Raw genomic sequence first — 14,607 nt, 5'->3', positions numbered from 1 at the left:
AAGGTAAAGGTCCCCTGTGCAAGCACTGGGTCATTCCTGACCCATGCTGTGACGTCACATCCCAACATTTTCTAGGCAGACTTTGTTTACAGGGTGGTTTGCCAGCGCCTTCCCCAGTAATCTTCCCTTTACCCTTAGCAAGCTGGGTCCTCATTTTACTGACCTCGGAAGGATGGAAGGCTGAGTCAACCTTGAGCCGGCTACCTGAAACCGACTTCTGTGGGGATCAAACTCAGGTCGTGAGCAGAGCTTTTGACTGCAGCACTACAGCTTAACACTCTGCGCCATGGGGCTACTGGCAGCAAATTCCACAATTTAATTACTCATTGCCTCAGGAAGTACTTCCTTTGATCTGTCCTGAATTTATTGCCTGTCAGTGTTATTGGGTGCCCCCACTCCCAGTTTTAGTTTTATGTGAGAGGCAGAAAAAGTTCTCCCTGTCCATTTTATCAACCTTTTCCACACAAATAAGTACTGTCTAATTCAAAATTGGACTGTAAAGTCAGAATAATTTTTTTAGGAGAAAAAGGGTGAAAGGTAGAGCTGTGTCCCAGACCCTGTAGATCCCAACGTGTTTCATCACAAGCTTCGTCAGGTCAGGGGATCTTACACAGAAACTTCTCTGGCTCCCATCTTGGACAAATGTGTAAGATCCTCTGATGAAGCCTACAGCAAAATGCGCTGGGATCTAAAAGGTCTAATAAACTGCTCTGCTTTTTTAAAAAAGAATTTTATTTCATTTCAATAAAAATAAAAAGAGAAATAGAAAATAGTGAAAAATAGAAAACAATACAAAACATTACATAAGAAGTTCTGAATGGACATACAAAAATTTGATAAGATTACCACATACATATAATTATTTTTCTATCCTACTTGAAAACTATTATTGTTTTGTTTAAAAAAAAATCTTTCCCTCTTTTCTAAGGGAAAATCAATTTAAAGTGAAAGTTATTTTCTCCTGTTTTTCCTCCCCAAAATGCACTTCAGAACCAAATTTTGTGTCATCATATGACATTGGAAACTTCTTCTACTTCTTCTTCCGAGAGAATGCCATGGAATATGACTGTGGACAAATTGTTTATTCCCGGGCTGCCCGAGTGTGTAAGAACGACATCGGAGGCAGGTTTTTGCTGGAGGATACCTGGACCACCTTCATGAAAGCTCGCCTCAACTGTTCCCGCCCAGGAGAAATCCCGTTTTACTACAATGAATTACAGAGTACGTTCTTCCTGCCAGAACTGGACTTAGTCTACGGGATCTTTACCACTAATGTGTATGTAGTTTATGCAGTATTTCTATTTGTAGAATATTCCGCGTAAGTTAAAGGAAGAGGTCTGCTGTATGTTGCTGAACAGCCATCCGTCCTGAAAACGGAAGTGCTACTGGAGATTCTTGAGATGTGAGCCCTTGAAAGAACAGCATAATTCAGCTGGGTAGGCAACTTCTAGCACTTGTGCAAAACAGTGGCGCACCAGATGTGTTTGCTTGACACATCGGGCCACATCTCCACCCAAGACACTGAAGTTAAATTCTGAGCACTTAGAACTAGCATAGCACAGCCAGTATATTCCACTGCATTTGGATAGAGGTGAAAGTTAAACTTTTCTCCCCTGCCATTTTCTGGCTGGGGAAAAAAACTACCCACAAGCTGTTTTTGGAGCACCTTCCCTATGAGGAAAGGCTGAAGAGTCTGGGACTTTTCAGTTTAGAAAAGAGATTACTAAGGCCGGGGGGACACGATAGAGGTTTATACAATTAGGCATGGGGTAGAGTGACGCAGAGTGGTAAGCTGCAGTACTGCAGTCCACGCTCTGCTCACAACCTGAGTTCGATCCCGACAGAAGTCAGTTTTAGGTAGCCAGCTCAAGGTTGACTCAGCCTTCCATCCTTCCATCCTACATTCGGTAAAATGTACCAGCTTGCTGGGGGTAAAGTGCAGATGACTGGGGAAGGCAATGGCAAACCACCCCATAAACATAGTCTGCCTAGTAAACGTCGGGATGTGACGTCACCCCATGGGTCAGGAATGACCCAGTGCTTGCACAGGGGACTACCTTTACCTAGAGAGGGTGGACAGAGGGAACTTTTTCTCCCTCTTCCAAAATACTGCAACTCTAGGGCATCCAGTGAAGCTGATGGGCAGTAGATTCAGGACAGCCAAAAAGAAATGCTCCTTTACACAACAAGTGATTAAAATGTGGAATTCACTGCCAGAGTGATGGCCACAGGCACAGACAGCTTTAAAAGGGGATTAGATTCATGGAGCAGAGGTCCATCAGGGGCTACCGGCCATGGCGACTAAAGGGAACCTCCACGTTCAGAGGCAGTCAGTCTCTGAATCCCAGTGCCTGGAGGCATCATCAGGGGAAGCCCTCCACCTCGATGCCCTGTTGTTGGCCCTCCAGGGGAACTGGTTGGCTGCTGTGTGAGACAGAATGTTGGACTAGATGGTCTACTGGTCTGATCCCCCAGGGTCCTTCTTATGTTTTTATGTACCCCTGCAGGGGAAAATTTATACCTATCATATTCTTTCCCTAGTGTAGATATAAGAGGGGGGGGGGGGAGAAACGGTTAAAGTTTCCCTTCCTCCCTCCCCCACTTTTCTTGTCCTTTAAACAATCCTGGTAGTAAAATTTGCACAACAAAAGAACGTTGTTTAAAATAAATCACAGAAGGAAGGATAAAAGCATATGGTACAGCTGCCCCTGAGAAGTGTTTGCTCTGTAGATCTCAGGACCAACCAGACGTTCTGGTGATGCCATTTTAGAGAAGAATTTGGCTATTTAATGGCATTGGCAGCCATGGGCTGAACCCGTGGCAGCCGTTAACATCTAGTTTGGCTCTCAGGCCCAGCTTCATGAACAGCGCTGGACAGCAGATTTGCTTTCACCAGAAATGTCCTATAAAAGTCTACCAACTTTTATCAATTTCTCTTTTCAAAAGAAATATAATTCTGGTGTTCCTTCTAGTAGGAATCCTAGGCACTGGCAAAGAGTAGTTATACACATGAACACATGAAGTTGGCTTATACTAAGCCAAGCATCTGTCTATCAAGGCCAGTGGCTCTCCAGGATCTCTGGAAGAGGGCTTTCACATCAGCTGCTTCTCAGTCCTTTTAACTAGGGATGCTGGGGATTGACTTTCTGCATGCCAAGCAGATGCTCTACCACTGAGCCACAATCACTTTTGATAAGCCCTGACATTATATTTTAATCGCACAACACATTATGGAGCACGCACATGGCCAGCCTCCCCATCTCACTGCAGTTTACCTGCCTCCACCATTTCTCACCTGTTGGTGCTGCCCTCTGTGTGTGTGTTTTTGCCATCAAGTCACAGCTGACTTATGACTACCCCTTCCACAGGGTTTTCAAGGCAAGAGACATTCAGAGGTGGTTTGCCATTGCCTGCCTCCCCCCATGCCCCTGGTATTCCTTGGAGGTCTCCCATCCAAATACTTGCCGAGGCAGAGAGCGTGCGACTGGCCCGAGGTCACCCAGCAAGTTTTCCATGGCAGAATGGGGAGTCCAACTTGGGTTTCCAAGATCCTAGTCCGACATCTTAACCACTACACCACTCTGCCCTCCGCTTGTCCATTATATTCCTAGTTCTCAACTCTACTTCTCTCCCCCAAATTGGCTTTGATTGTTTTTTAAAAAGGATGAGTCAGGGCACTGTGACGTGCCTTAGCATGTAACATATAATTAGCTCCCTAGAGAAAGAAGTACAGCTCTTTTGTACGTGGTCGATTCTAGTAGAGAAAAGTCTATATTTTGCTTATTTCATCTCCTTAACCTAACACGTTGCCATTTTGGATCTAAAAAGGGCTGAACACTGCTGCCTTTTACCCATCAGGGCTTTCCTTGCCAGAAATCTGCTATGTATAAAAATGGGAAGGATTAAACCTTCCACTGTCATTCCTTTAGATTCTTCATCTCGCTCTAGATCGCAATCCTTTGCGAGCGACTGGCACTCAAGTTTCTTATAGTCATTTGTCTAAGGGCTTGCATGCTTGTTATGCAAAGGCTGTACCCTCCAGGGAAAGATGCAGCATAACATATAGCAGCGTGCCAGTTCAATATTGAACTCAGCTGGAGAGCTCTATGTTGAGTGCTTGGGATGCCGGAGGAACTCACAAGCTGGGGCCGTTACAGAAGCATGTGGAAAACTCACTCATCCAAATGGCCGGATTGGAAGTCTTAAGGATATTTTTGCAATTTCCTAACAGAACCAAGATAACAATTTTCTGAGCGAAGTCAGGGTAGATATAAAAAGAAGCATAATTGGCTCAGTTGAAAATCATCTGCTTTGCATGTAGGAGGTCCCAGGTTCAATTGCCTGCTGTCTGCAGATGAAATGATCAGGTGGTAGGTGGTGTGAAAGACCTCCGCTGGAAACTGGAAAGCCACTGCCAGTCACAACAGACAGTATGGACTTTGATAGACCAAGGGGCCTGACTCTGCGTAAGGCACCTTCATGTGTTTTCTTGCTGAACCAAGAAAGATTTTCCATGCAAAGTCTGGAGACTATGGAGAGCTGCTGCCAGCCAGAGTAGACAATGCTGACCTGGATAGACCAATGTCTGACTCAGTGTGAGGTAGTTTCATGTATTCAGTGCTGTTTGATTATATACTAAGGGTTTGGGAAATAAAAGGCTTAAATACAGGTGCACACAGTGGGGATATCCTCCTCTGCTCCTCAGACAAAAGCAGTTCCCTGAAACTGTACTTTTCATCTAAATTTCTGAAAAAGTATGACTCATTGCCCTGACCTGGATGGCCCAGGCTAGCCTGATCTCGTCAGATCTCAGAAGCTAAGCAGGGTCAGCCCTGGTTAGCATTTGGATGGGAGACCACCAAGGAAGGCCAGGGTTGCTGCGCAGAGGAAGGCACTGACAAACCACCTCTGTTAGTCTCTTGCCATGAAAACCCCAAAAGGGGTTGCCATGAGTCAGCTGCGACTTGAAGGCACTTTACACACACACATGACTCATTACACGTGAGGTAATTTATGATGAAATGTGAAGAATTGCGGCTGTGGAGGAAAAGTATTGCTTTCCACAAGAGGCTGCTTGAGGTCTCTCTTCATCTTCTACTCCTTTCTTTTTTGTTACCATATGTTTTTAAAGGAACAGTGTTGCCGTCTCTGCTGTTTGTGTGTTCAACATGACTGCAATAACCCAGGTCTTCAAGGGCCCTTTCAAGTACCAGGAGAACTCCCGCTCAGCCTGGCTGCCTTATCCTAATCCAAACCCTACTTTCCAGGTACTTAAAAGCAAAAGATGAACACTAAACCATATTTGTATATCTATATATCTATATAGCATATCTGTATAAACATTTTTGGATGCTAGTGACATTGATCAGTAGGAGAGCCATCATTTGTAGTGATTAGAGTGTCAGATTAGCATCTGGGGAGACCCAGGTTCGAATCCCCGTTCTGCCATGGAAATTAACTGGGTGACCTTGAGGCAGTCATATACTCTCAGCCTAACCTACCTTACAGGGTTTATTGTGAGGACAAAATGGAGAAGAAGAGAACGATGTAAGCCACTTTGGGTCCCCAAAGTGGAAATTGTTTTTGCATATATTCAAACACACACACATTGGAAATTGAGATATGTTAGCTTGAATATTTTAATGGCTTTGCCGTATTAATAAATCTGAATCTGAATCTAGATATGTTAGCTACATTTAGGAGAGCCAGCGTGGTGTAGTGGCTAAGGTGTCAGACGAGGATCTAGGAAACCCAGGTTCAAATCTCCACTTGCGCCGTGGAAGCTTGCTGGGTGACCTCGGGCCAGCCACACACTTTCAGCCCTGACCCTGGCTAGTATTTGGATGGGAGACCTCCAAGGAATACCAGGGTCATGACAGAGGAGGCAGGCAATGGCAAACCACCTCTGAATGTCTCTTGCCTTGAAAACCATACAGCAGGGGTCCCCAACATGGTGCCCATGGGTGCCATGGCGCCCACTGACACCTTTTTTGGCACCCGCCAAATGTTTTTAGGAAGTGGGTGGGGTCAGGGAGGCCTTTTCTCCATCAAGGCTTCTGATGGATTATTGGGGATTTGATTGGCTGTGCAGATTTTTTAAAATATTGCCTTCGCAACGGCATAAGGATCTACACTGTGTTACTGAAGTTAAGCTGTGGCAATCATTTTGTGCCTGGTTCTGCCTCATGTAGCAGCCATTTTTGGCAGCCATTTTGTTGCCGCACCTACCATGCCCTGTCAGAATCGCAAAAATGCCCGCAGGCTCAAAAAGGTTGCGGACCCCTGCCCTACAGGGTCACCATAAGTCAGCTGTGACTGGATGGCAAAAAAGAAGAAGAAGAAGATACATTTATCAATCCACTCTCACCCTCAGCATAGTGTCATGGCCTTTTGACTTTGCGGGTATAGAGTTTATCCTCATCCTAACCAGCCTAGGAGCCCCGTGGCTCAGAGTGGTAAGCTGCAGTACTGCAGTCCAAGCTCTGCTCACGACCTGAGTTCGATCCCAACAAAAGTTGGTTTCAGGTAGCCGGCTCAAGGTTGACTCAGCCTTCCATCCTTCCGAGGTCGGTCAAATGAGTACCCAGCTTGCTGGGGGTAAAGGGAAGATGACTGGGGAAGGCCCTGGCTAACCACCCCGTAAACAAAGTCTGCCTAGGAAACGTCGGGATGTGACGTCACCTCATGGGTCAGGAATGACCCGGTGCTTGCACAGGGGATCTTTACCTTTACCTTTAACCAGCCTGAGGGTGCGCACAGACAACAGTCTAATGATTGCATGTCTCTTGCCTACTCTCTTCACCCAGCAAGCAAGGAATTTACTATTAATTCCTGTCAAGGAATTTACTATTAAAGCCCAGGCTTTTGTTTGAAGAAACCATGCATATGGAGGCCGAAACACCGAAGAGAGGAGGACTTTACGAGGTTGGTCCCTGTTGCTGATGCCAATCCGGTTGACATCCTTCAGGGAAAGACCTTGGCCTCCATGCCCTCTTTATCTGGCAGGGCAACCACTTGGCCACTGTGTGAAACAGGATGCTGGTCTAGATGTACCACTGGCCTGATCCAGCAGGCAGTACTTATGTGCTTTCAGTTTCTTGTGTTTGGGATGGCTGATAGCTACCAAACTGTCCTTCTCCTTTTTGCTTATATTTTGCTTTTTAATATTCCAGATTATTTTCATTTGGTCAATGGCTTAATATATTTCAAGTATATCGAGTAGCTTCCCTTGTAAGCTCCCCCCTCCCAACAATCAGGCTTCGTTGCACAGATTCATCTAAGATCTCGCCTGGGGGTCTCAGAATTTGCTGTATGCCTTGGATGTCTCTTTTGTTAACAGGAGTAATCTCATGTGTTTCCAGTGTGGCACTATGGACCAAGGTCTGTATCTGAATCTGACTGAAAGGAATCTCCAAGATGCCCAGAAATTTATTCTGATGCATGAAGTCATTCAGCCAATCACACCAGTTCCTTATTTCATGGAGGACAACAGCCGGTTTTCACATGTGGTTGTAGATGTGGTACAAGGCAAAGAGATGCTCTTTCACATCATCTATTTGGCCACAGGTAAATGGTTGATTTATGGCCCTGGGAAATTTTGGTGGCCTATGCGTCTTCTCTTTAGCTTGTACAAGCCCCTCCCAAGACATCTGGGACAAATCCAACAATTAACAGATGACTTAAAACTACATCAAAGGACTGACAAAATAATATAAATTATAAAATGAGTGTAAAATGGTACAGAAAGAGAAGTCCCATTGTGCAAGCATAAACAAAATATAATTTTCAATACACATAGGCACATATAGCTTACAGTGGCCTTTTAGTTGTTTTAAAACGGTATTCACTGGTAGTTTATTAATTCTGGGACCCTGGAAAAAAGTCAAGGAGCCCCCCCCCCCCAGCTCCCTTTGCTCCCTGTAAACCCTCTCTGGCCAAGAATGAAGTCCCTACTTTTCACAAGGTGTGTCCCTTAAAAAGTACTTTTTCACAGGTAAGTTGTACCATAACATTTTCTAGACCAGTGTTCCCCAGACTGTGGGTTTAGACCCCAAAGTGGGTCATGAAGCCTCTGAAAATAGCTCATGGGCCAGCCCTCCCTTAGGGCTGCCCCTGCCCTTCCCATTGCTCTCTTTTGTAATTTGCAAGCCAAGATCTGACCCTGGAAACGATATCTTCCATGTCTTACGTTAGTTGGTATTTTCCCCTCACTGCACATACATGTTGATCAAGTAAAATGGTTACTAGAATGAGTTTTTTAGAATGTTTGGGGGAATTGGATGGAGTAATGGAGAAGGAGAGGGTGGTCAGAGGCTGGCATGTAACCTCCATAGGCAAAGACTGCGTATGTCAGAATACCACTTGCTTGAGGGTCATAGTAGGGGGAGCTGCACCTTTTGTGCGTTGTTTGTTGGTTTCTCAAAAACATCTGGTTAGCCACTGCACAAAATGGGATGCTGAACTAGATGGGTGCCAAGATCATGGTTTGCCTCAGGTGCCAAAAAGCCTTGGGCCGAGTCAATTTGGACATTTAAGAAGCTCTGTTCTAGACTGATGACATATGTTCATAATTTGGGCAGCGGGGAGGGGTGAATTATGACTGACGAATAGTGCTAGCTGGGTTAATGCCACCTATGAGCATAAGCAATGCTCATTTGGAAAGGATGTCTAGACACCTTGAACAAATTATTGTTGGGATTTTTGTGCTATCAGAGAAAACTGAAATGAATGAAAATGCTATCAGATTTTTCACATGCACTGGGTGAGATAATAGAATTGCATGGATTCTTCAGTAGGTCATATAGTATATTACCCCTACAAGCCATTGCACATACACCCAGTGTGGGGCCCTGGGCAATTGCCCAGGCTGCCCCATAGGTAAAACCTCCTTGACTGCATTTTTATTTATTTTAAACATTTCTACGCCACCTGTCCACTGAAATAGGGTCTGGAAGGTTCTTTACTTCCCTACGGTATAACTTCATAGAATTCTCTCCCCCCCCCCCCCCCGAGTCTTCCAGTAGTTACATATTCAGTACTGAACTGGAAACACCTTAATATGTAGACTTTGTTGTAGATTGGTAAATTTCCCCCCAAAATTGTATGAGGAACTATTAATGCTCAACAGAGGTAATAAATACATCACGGGACCAGAACAAAGCTAAGAAACAGAAACTACTGAGACGTAAACTGGTCATCTTTAGATTGTTCTCTGAGTTCTGAATATGCTAAAATGTGAATATGGTATAGCATGTCCTTTCCCCTTCCTGTTCCAACTTGCAGCTAGCAGCTGAGAGCTGCATACAGCAAGCATTTATATTAAAAAATATTTTTGTATCAGAACTATTTTCAAAGGCAAGGTGGCCATTATGCAGATTTCTTTTAACTTGGCTTCTGCTAATAACAGGCAGAGTTCTGGCTGCTTCTGTGTCTTACACTGTGGTCTGTCCTCTTCCATAGCATAAGGGAATGTTTTGTGCTTAGATGTACCACGACGTTCTCACAACATAGCAAGTGGAACCCAAGCAGAATGGAATTTGCGCTCTAGATAATTAGCTTTAATTCTTCACAAAGTCGGTGAGAAATATTCATGCAATTTTTTTAGTGTAGTCTCAGCAGCATTAATACAGATTTTTTTAAAAACCTTGAAACCTATTCCTGTTATAGTGTGTACAATACCCTTTGAACAGTAGACAATACAGTCAAGGCAAACTGTCCCCTAAGAGATAAGCAAGCAATTTCTGTGTCTGATTGCACCTGTTGCCGTTCATGTGTAAATTTTGAATGTGTAATGTAAGCATGCGTCTGTTCTGTATGTAGTCTGTCTGTCAGGGCAGGGGCTAGAAGAAAACCTTTTTAGCCCATAAAAAAAAAAAACGTCGGTTATCCTATTTATGTCTGTTTCTTCTCCTTCCCTTGTAAGCTCCCCCCTCCCAACAATCAAATATAGGGAACTTTAAAAAAAAGGCAAATATCACGATTTCTGTGCACAGTTATTTGCTGTTTATGTAGTCTCAAATTTGACATCGAGTTACATAGCAATTGCTTTTGAAGGGGTGAGGTTAGGTAGTATAGGTAAAGTTAATTAGTCCTTTTTGGACTTGTGTCTGCAGAGAGCCAGCATGGTGTAGTGGTTAAGAACGGTGGTTTGGAGCGGTAGACTCTGATTTGGTGAACTGGATTTGTTTCTCTGCAACTATACATGAAGCCAGCTGGGTGACCTTGGACTAGTCACACTCTCTCAGCCCCACCCAACCTCACAGGGTATCTGTTGTGGGGGGAGGGGAAGGGAAGGTGATTGTAAGCCGGTTTGATTCTGCCTTAAGTGGTAGAGAAAGTCAGCATATAAAAATCAACTCTTCTTCTTCTTCATGCTGCTTGGCTCTGAAATGTATTGTGTTGGTTATGGCTGAGATGTGCTATACAACTAATTCTGCACTCCCAAAGACTTGTGTTTCTCAGCAGTGTCCCCTCCCCCGGCCACTTATGAAATCCTTTTTTGATATTTAGGGGATTTTCAAAGGTAGTTTGTGCATGGCAGACAATGGGGGTTACCGCACTTGTATTCCCAGCGATGTATTAAGAGTTTGAAAATGTTATAAAAAATACTGTTCGCACTTTGTTTGGCCCCTTTAGCTGTGAAGACATCTTCCAACCATTTATAAGCCGTGGTATCCAAAAACCCTTTTAAAGCGATGTTTTTTACAACATTTTCAAACTCTTAATACATCGCTGGGAATACAAAGTGCGGTATGCCCCATTGTTTGTGTGTGTGTGTGTGTGTGGGTGGGAGAGAGACATAGTGCTGCTGTTCAAATGAGGGAGGACCCATTACTCATGGCCAGCCCTTGAGTATATTATTCACTGTTTGGATTGTACTCTGTATGATCAGTGGACCATGGACCCTGTTGCCTGTTGCGTTGCCCCGATGGTGTTTTGCAGCCAGCAAGGTTCCTCAGCCTGCGGATCAACAGGGCTCGGGGGGGGGGGGTTTGGCTTCCGTAGCTGCCTGGTGGTTTCTGTCCTGGTGTCCACTAAGCTGGGGTTCCTTGGGATGGCACTGGCAGCTTCTGGAACCAAACCTTTTTGGCAACTTTTTCTTTTGCCTGCTATTAGAAAACTGCTCCAGCTGCTGAGTTGGCTGGAGTAAATTACAGAATTTGCAACTTAGCAGTTTCTGCCTCCACCCCACCAAGACCACCCACTCCCACAGGCCCTGATTCACAGGGAAGATCTTTCTTTGGAGAGAGACCTTTCTTTGGCTTCCATTCCGGATACCTTTGTTTTACCCATCTCTGTTTTAAAGGGCCCTCCTGGTAGTGTAAAGCAGTGGTTCTCAACTTTTTTCTGACTGTGGCCCCCTTCTGACTTTGTTTCCTTCCTGTGGCCCCCCCTGTCCTACCGGTAGAAAGGTAGCTATTTAAATGTTTTGTTTGTAAATAGCCAAGGAACAAAGAAGCATAAACAGCCACACAAAATGCACACATGCGGTTCTTATTGGGAAACTGAAATATTCTCATACCTGAAATATGAATACATGGTAGGGTTGCCAGGTCCCTCTTTGCAACTGGTGGGAGGTTTTTGGGTGGAGCCTGAGGAGGGTGGGGTTTGGAGAGGGGAGGGACTTCAATGCCATAGAGTCCAATGGCCACAGCGGCCATTTTCTCCAGGTGAACTGATCTCTATCGGCTGGAAATCAGTTGTAATAGCAGGACATCTCCTGCTAGTACCTGGAGGTTGGCAACCCTAATACATGGTTTTATAATAAAGCTGGAGTCCTCAGGCAGCTCCCTGCAGCTTCAGGCCTTCCAATAACTCTGGGGAAATTGTGCTTTTTCTTCCTTATATGTAATATCCCTGCTCTTTAGCTCTCCTAGTGGACCCAGGGTTACACCTGCATGAAGAAACAGCACCCCATACTCTGATGCTGCTGCAGCCATGCACCTTTGCCCGTGACAAACGAGATGCGGACAGCTTGGTGCGCGCAGCGGTAGAGTGCGGAAGTGGGAGGAAGAAGGAAGCGGAAGCGATGTTGCCGCAGAGTGCGCGTGGAGATCTGTCCACTGGGAAGCACGGTCACTTCTCTGTTCACTCTATTTCTCTGTTTTCTTTTCTTGGTCACTTCTCTGTTTTCTTCACTTCTCAGTTCCCTCTGTGGCGCCCTAGTCTCGTGCTGTGGCCCCCCGTTTACACAATTTTTACCTGTGGCCCCCTTGGAATATCCTGGGGGGCCATATGGGCCCAGGTTGAGAACCACTGGTATAAAGGGGTCATATCAGAGGTAGCCCTGGTCTATGGCTGCAGATCTGAAACAGTTTCTTTAACCCACTTGTTTTCCAGCCCACTCCTCTGGGGAATCGGTTGTGTGGTGCCTGATCTAGGTTTGGCCCTCATAGCATCGCCAAAGGTCAGGTAGAAAGCACCTTCTTCTGGCTCCAAAGCAGATGGGCACGCATGGTTTAAAACCAGGCAAATCTCATGATAGAGAAATTAGACAGTCACAAATGTTCTTCATTGTTTCTTTTGTTCTTCAACGAAACTCAATTGCTTCTGATTGAGGCACAAACTTCTCTTCTGAATAATCATCAAATGCACAGATACAACTATTAAAATGACAAGCCTAAGAAAGCTATTTGGAGGGGTGTGACAAAATAACCATAATTATCCTATTCGGTGTAGCATAAGCATTTGAGCGATATGGCAAGGAAATGTCAAAATACTTACTTGGTTCTGAAAATGTACATCTGACAGTCTCGTAGCATTCTTGAGATGGAATTAAAAGTGTGCACTCTAAATTGCACAAAGGAAATTTAAGTGAATTGTCATTTAGCGTGATGCCCTTTCATGTCTCTGAGGAGTTTGTACATTAATTTAATTATATGTATGTTTTGAAGCCTGTGTACCTCTAATGGATCTTCATACTTTATTGCTGACAGCATAAAGACCGCATTAATTTTACCCAGGGTTGGAATCACACCTTTGCTCAGCTCAGATATGATGTGCAACAAGGGCATATTTTAGCGGAAGTTAGTTTGTGAAACCAGGATTCAGTTCACAGACAGTCATTCAGATCCTGGTTTGCTCTCTAGCCTTGGAGAGTGTTTCCAGAGAACCAGCCTGGATTAAGCCAGGATGTCTGCATTCAGACAGCACACGAAAACATACTTTCAGAAGGGTGGTTGACCCAGCCTTGAAACAGACTGTGGTGCGTCCACTTCTAAGGAAGCCTAACCCTGACGCAAGAGATTGCAATAATTATCAACCAGTCTCAAATGTTCCATTCTTGAGCAAGGTGATTGAGCGGATAGTGGCTGGACAACTTCATGGTTTCCTGCATGAAGCAGATTGTTTAGATCCTTTCCCATCTGGTTTTAGACCTGGTTATGGGACTGAAACAGCCTTGGTCACTAGGAGATGGATGGAGTGAGACTCTGTGAGAGACCTCTGTGAGAGGTCTCCTGGATCTCTTGGTAACTTTTGATACCAATGATCTCAGACTGCCTTACCAGGCTGCGATTGGGAGGCACTGTTTTGCGGTGGTCTCAGTCGTACCTGGAGGGTAGTTTTCAGAAAGCGGTACTGGGGGGGCTGCTGCTCAGCCCCTGGGCCTTTGGTATGTGGGATCTGGCAAGGCTCCATATTTTCCCCTATGCTCTTTTTAGCATCAACATGAAACCACTGGGTGAGGACATCCAGAGATTTGGGCTGCTTTGCCCCCAATATACAAATGACACTCAGCTCTGTCTCGTGCTTCCAGCTGATCCCAGGGAGGCTGTAGAAGCCCTGAACTGCTGCCCGGAAGCAGGTTTGGAGTGGATGCAGACTAAGAAACCGAAGCTTAATCCTGAAAAGATGGAAATACTACTGGTGAATAGAAGGTCTGACCCAAGATTTAAAGCGTCACCTGTTCGGGATGGGGTTGCACTCCTCTTGAAGGCCACCACTTGAAGTCTGGACGTGTTCTTGGACCCAGTCCTACTGCTGGACAAGCAAGTGGTAGTTGTGGCCAGGAGTGCCTTTTGCCAACTTTGACTGGTTAGCCAGCTTCAGCCTTTCCTGAACAGAAAAGATCTAGCCATTGTGGTGCATGCCCTGGTTGCATCTATGTTAGATTATTTCAATGCATTGTATGTGGGATTGTCCTTGAAAAGTGTTCAGAAACTTAAATTAGCACAGAATACTGCAGACAGGATGTTAACTGGAGTGGGTTATAGGGACCATATCACTCCAGTCTTGGCCCATCTGTACTGGCTCCCAATTCAGGGTCTTGGTGATGGCATTTAAAACCCTGTATGGCTTGGGGGCAATAAACCTGAAGGAATGCCCACTCTTTTATGAACCTATCCAACTGCTACGGTCATTTCCCAAGGCCCTGCTTTGGGTTGCACCACTTTCTGAGATTAGGCCAGTGGCAACCCAGGAGAGAGTCTTCTGGGTTGTGGCACCAAAACTTTGGAATTTTCTTCCCAGGGAGCCTCATCTGTCCCCTTCAGCTGCCATCTTCCACCAGCAGGTGAAGACTTTTTAATTTGGTTTGCATTCCCTAAGTGATCTGCCCTTCCTGCCCAGTGTTTCATTGTTGTTTTTATGTTTTTGTATGTGCATTTT

At 45.1% G+C, this 14,607-nt stretch overlaps 1 protein-coding gene across 1 annotated transcript in view; it reads left to right on the top strand.

Moving 5' to 3' along the window:
* SEMA5A (semaphorin 5A) overlaps window positions 1–14,607 on the top strand; it is a 132,875-nt gene that overhangs the window by 58,924 nt on the left and 59,344 nt on the right. The window contains exons 7-9 of the mRNA XM_056862973.1: window positions 991–1,276; window positions 5,132–5,267; window positions 7,362–7,566. Coding sequence (XP_056718951.1) covers window positions 991–1,276; window positions 5,132–5,267; window positions 7,362–7,566 — 627 coding nt within the window. The remainder of the gene's footprint in view (window positions 1–990; window positions 1,277–5,131; window positions 5,268–7,361; window positions 7,567–14,607) is intronic.

This window comes from Euleptes europaea, chromosome 17, assembly GCF_029931775.1.
Source record: "Euleptes europaea isolate rEulEur1 chromosome 17, rEulEur1.hap1, whole genome shotgun sequence".
In the NCBI taxonomy this organism is placed as follows: domain Eukaryota; kingdom Metazoa; phylum Chordata; class Lepidosauria; order Squamata; family Sphaerodactylidae; genus Euleptes; species Euleptes europaea.
Note: the sequence above shows the minus strand (reverse complement) of the source record. Positions and strands in the feature narration are given on the sequence as shown.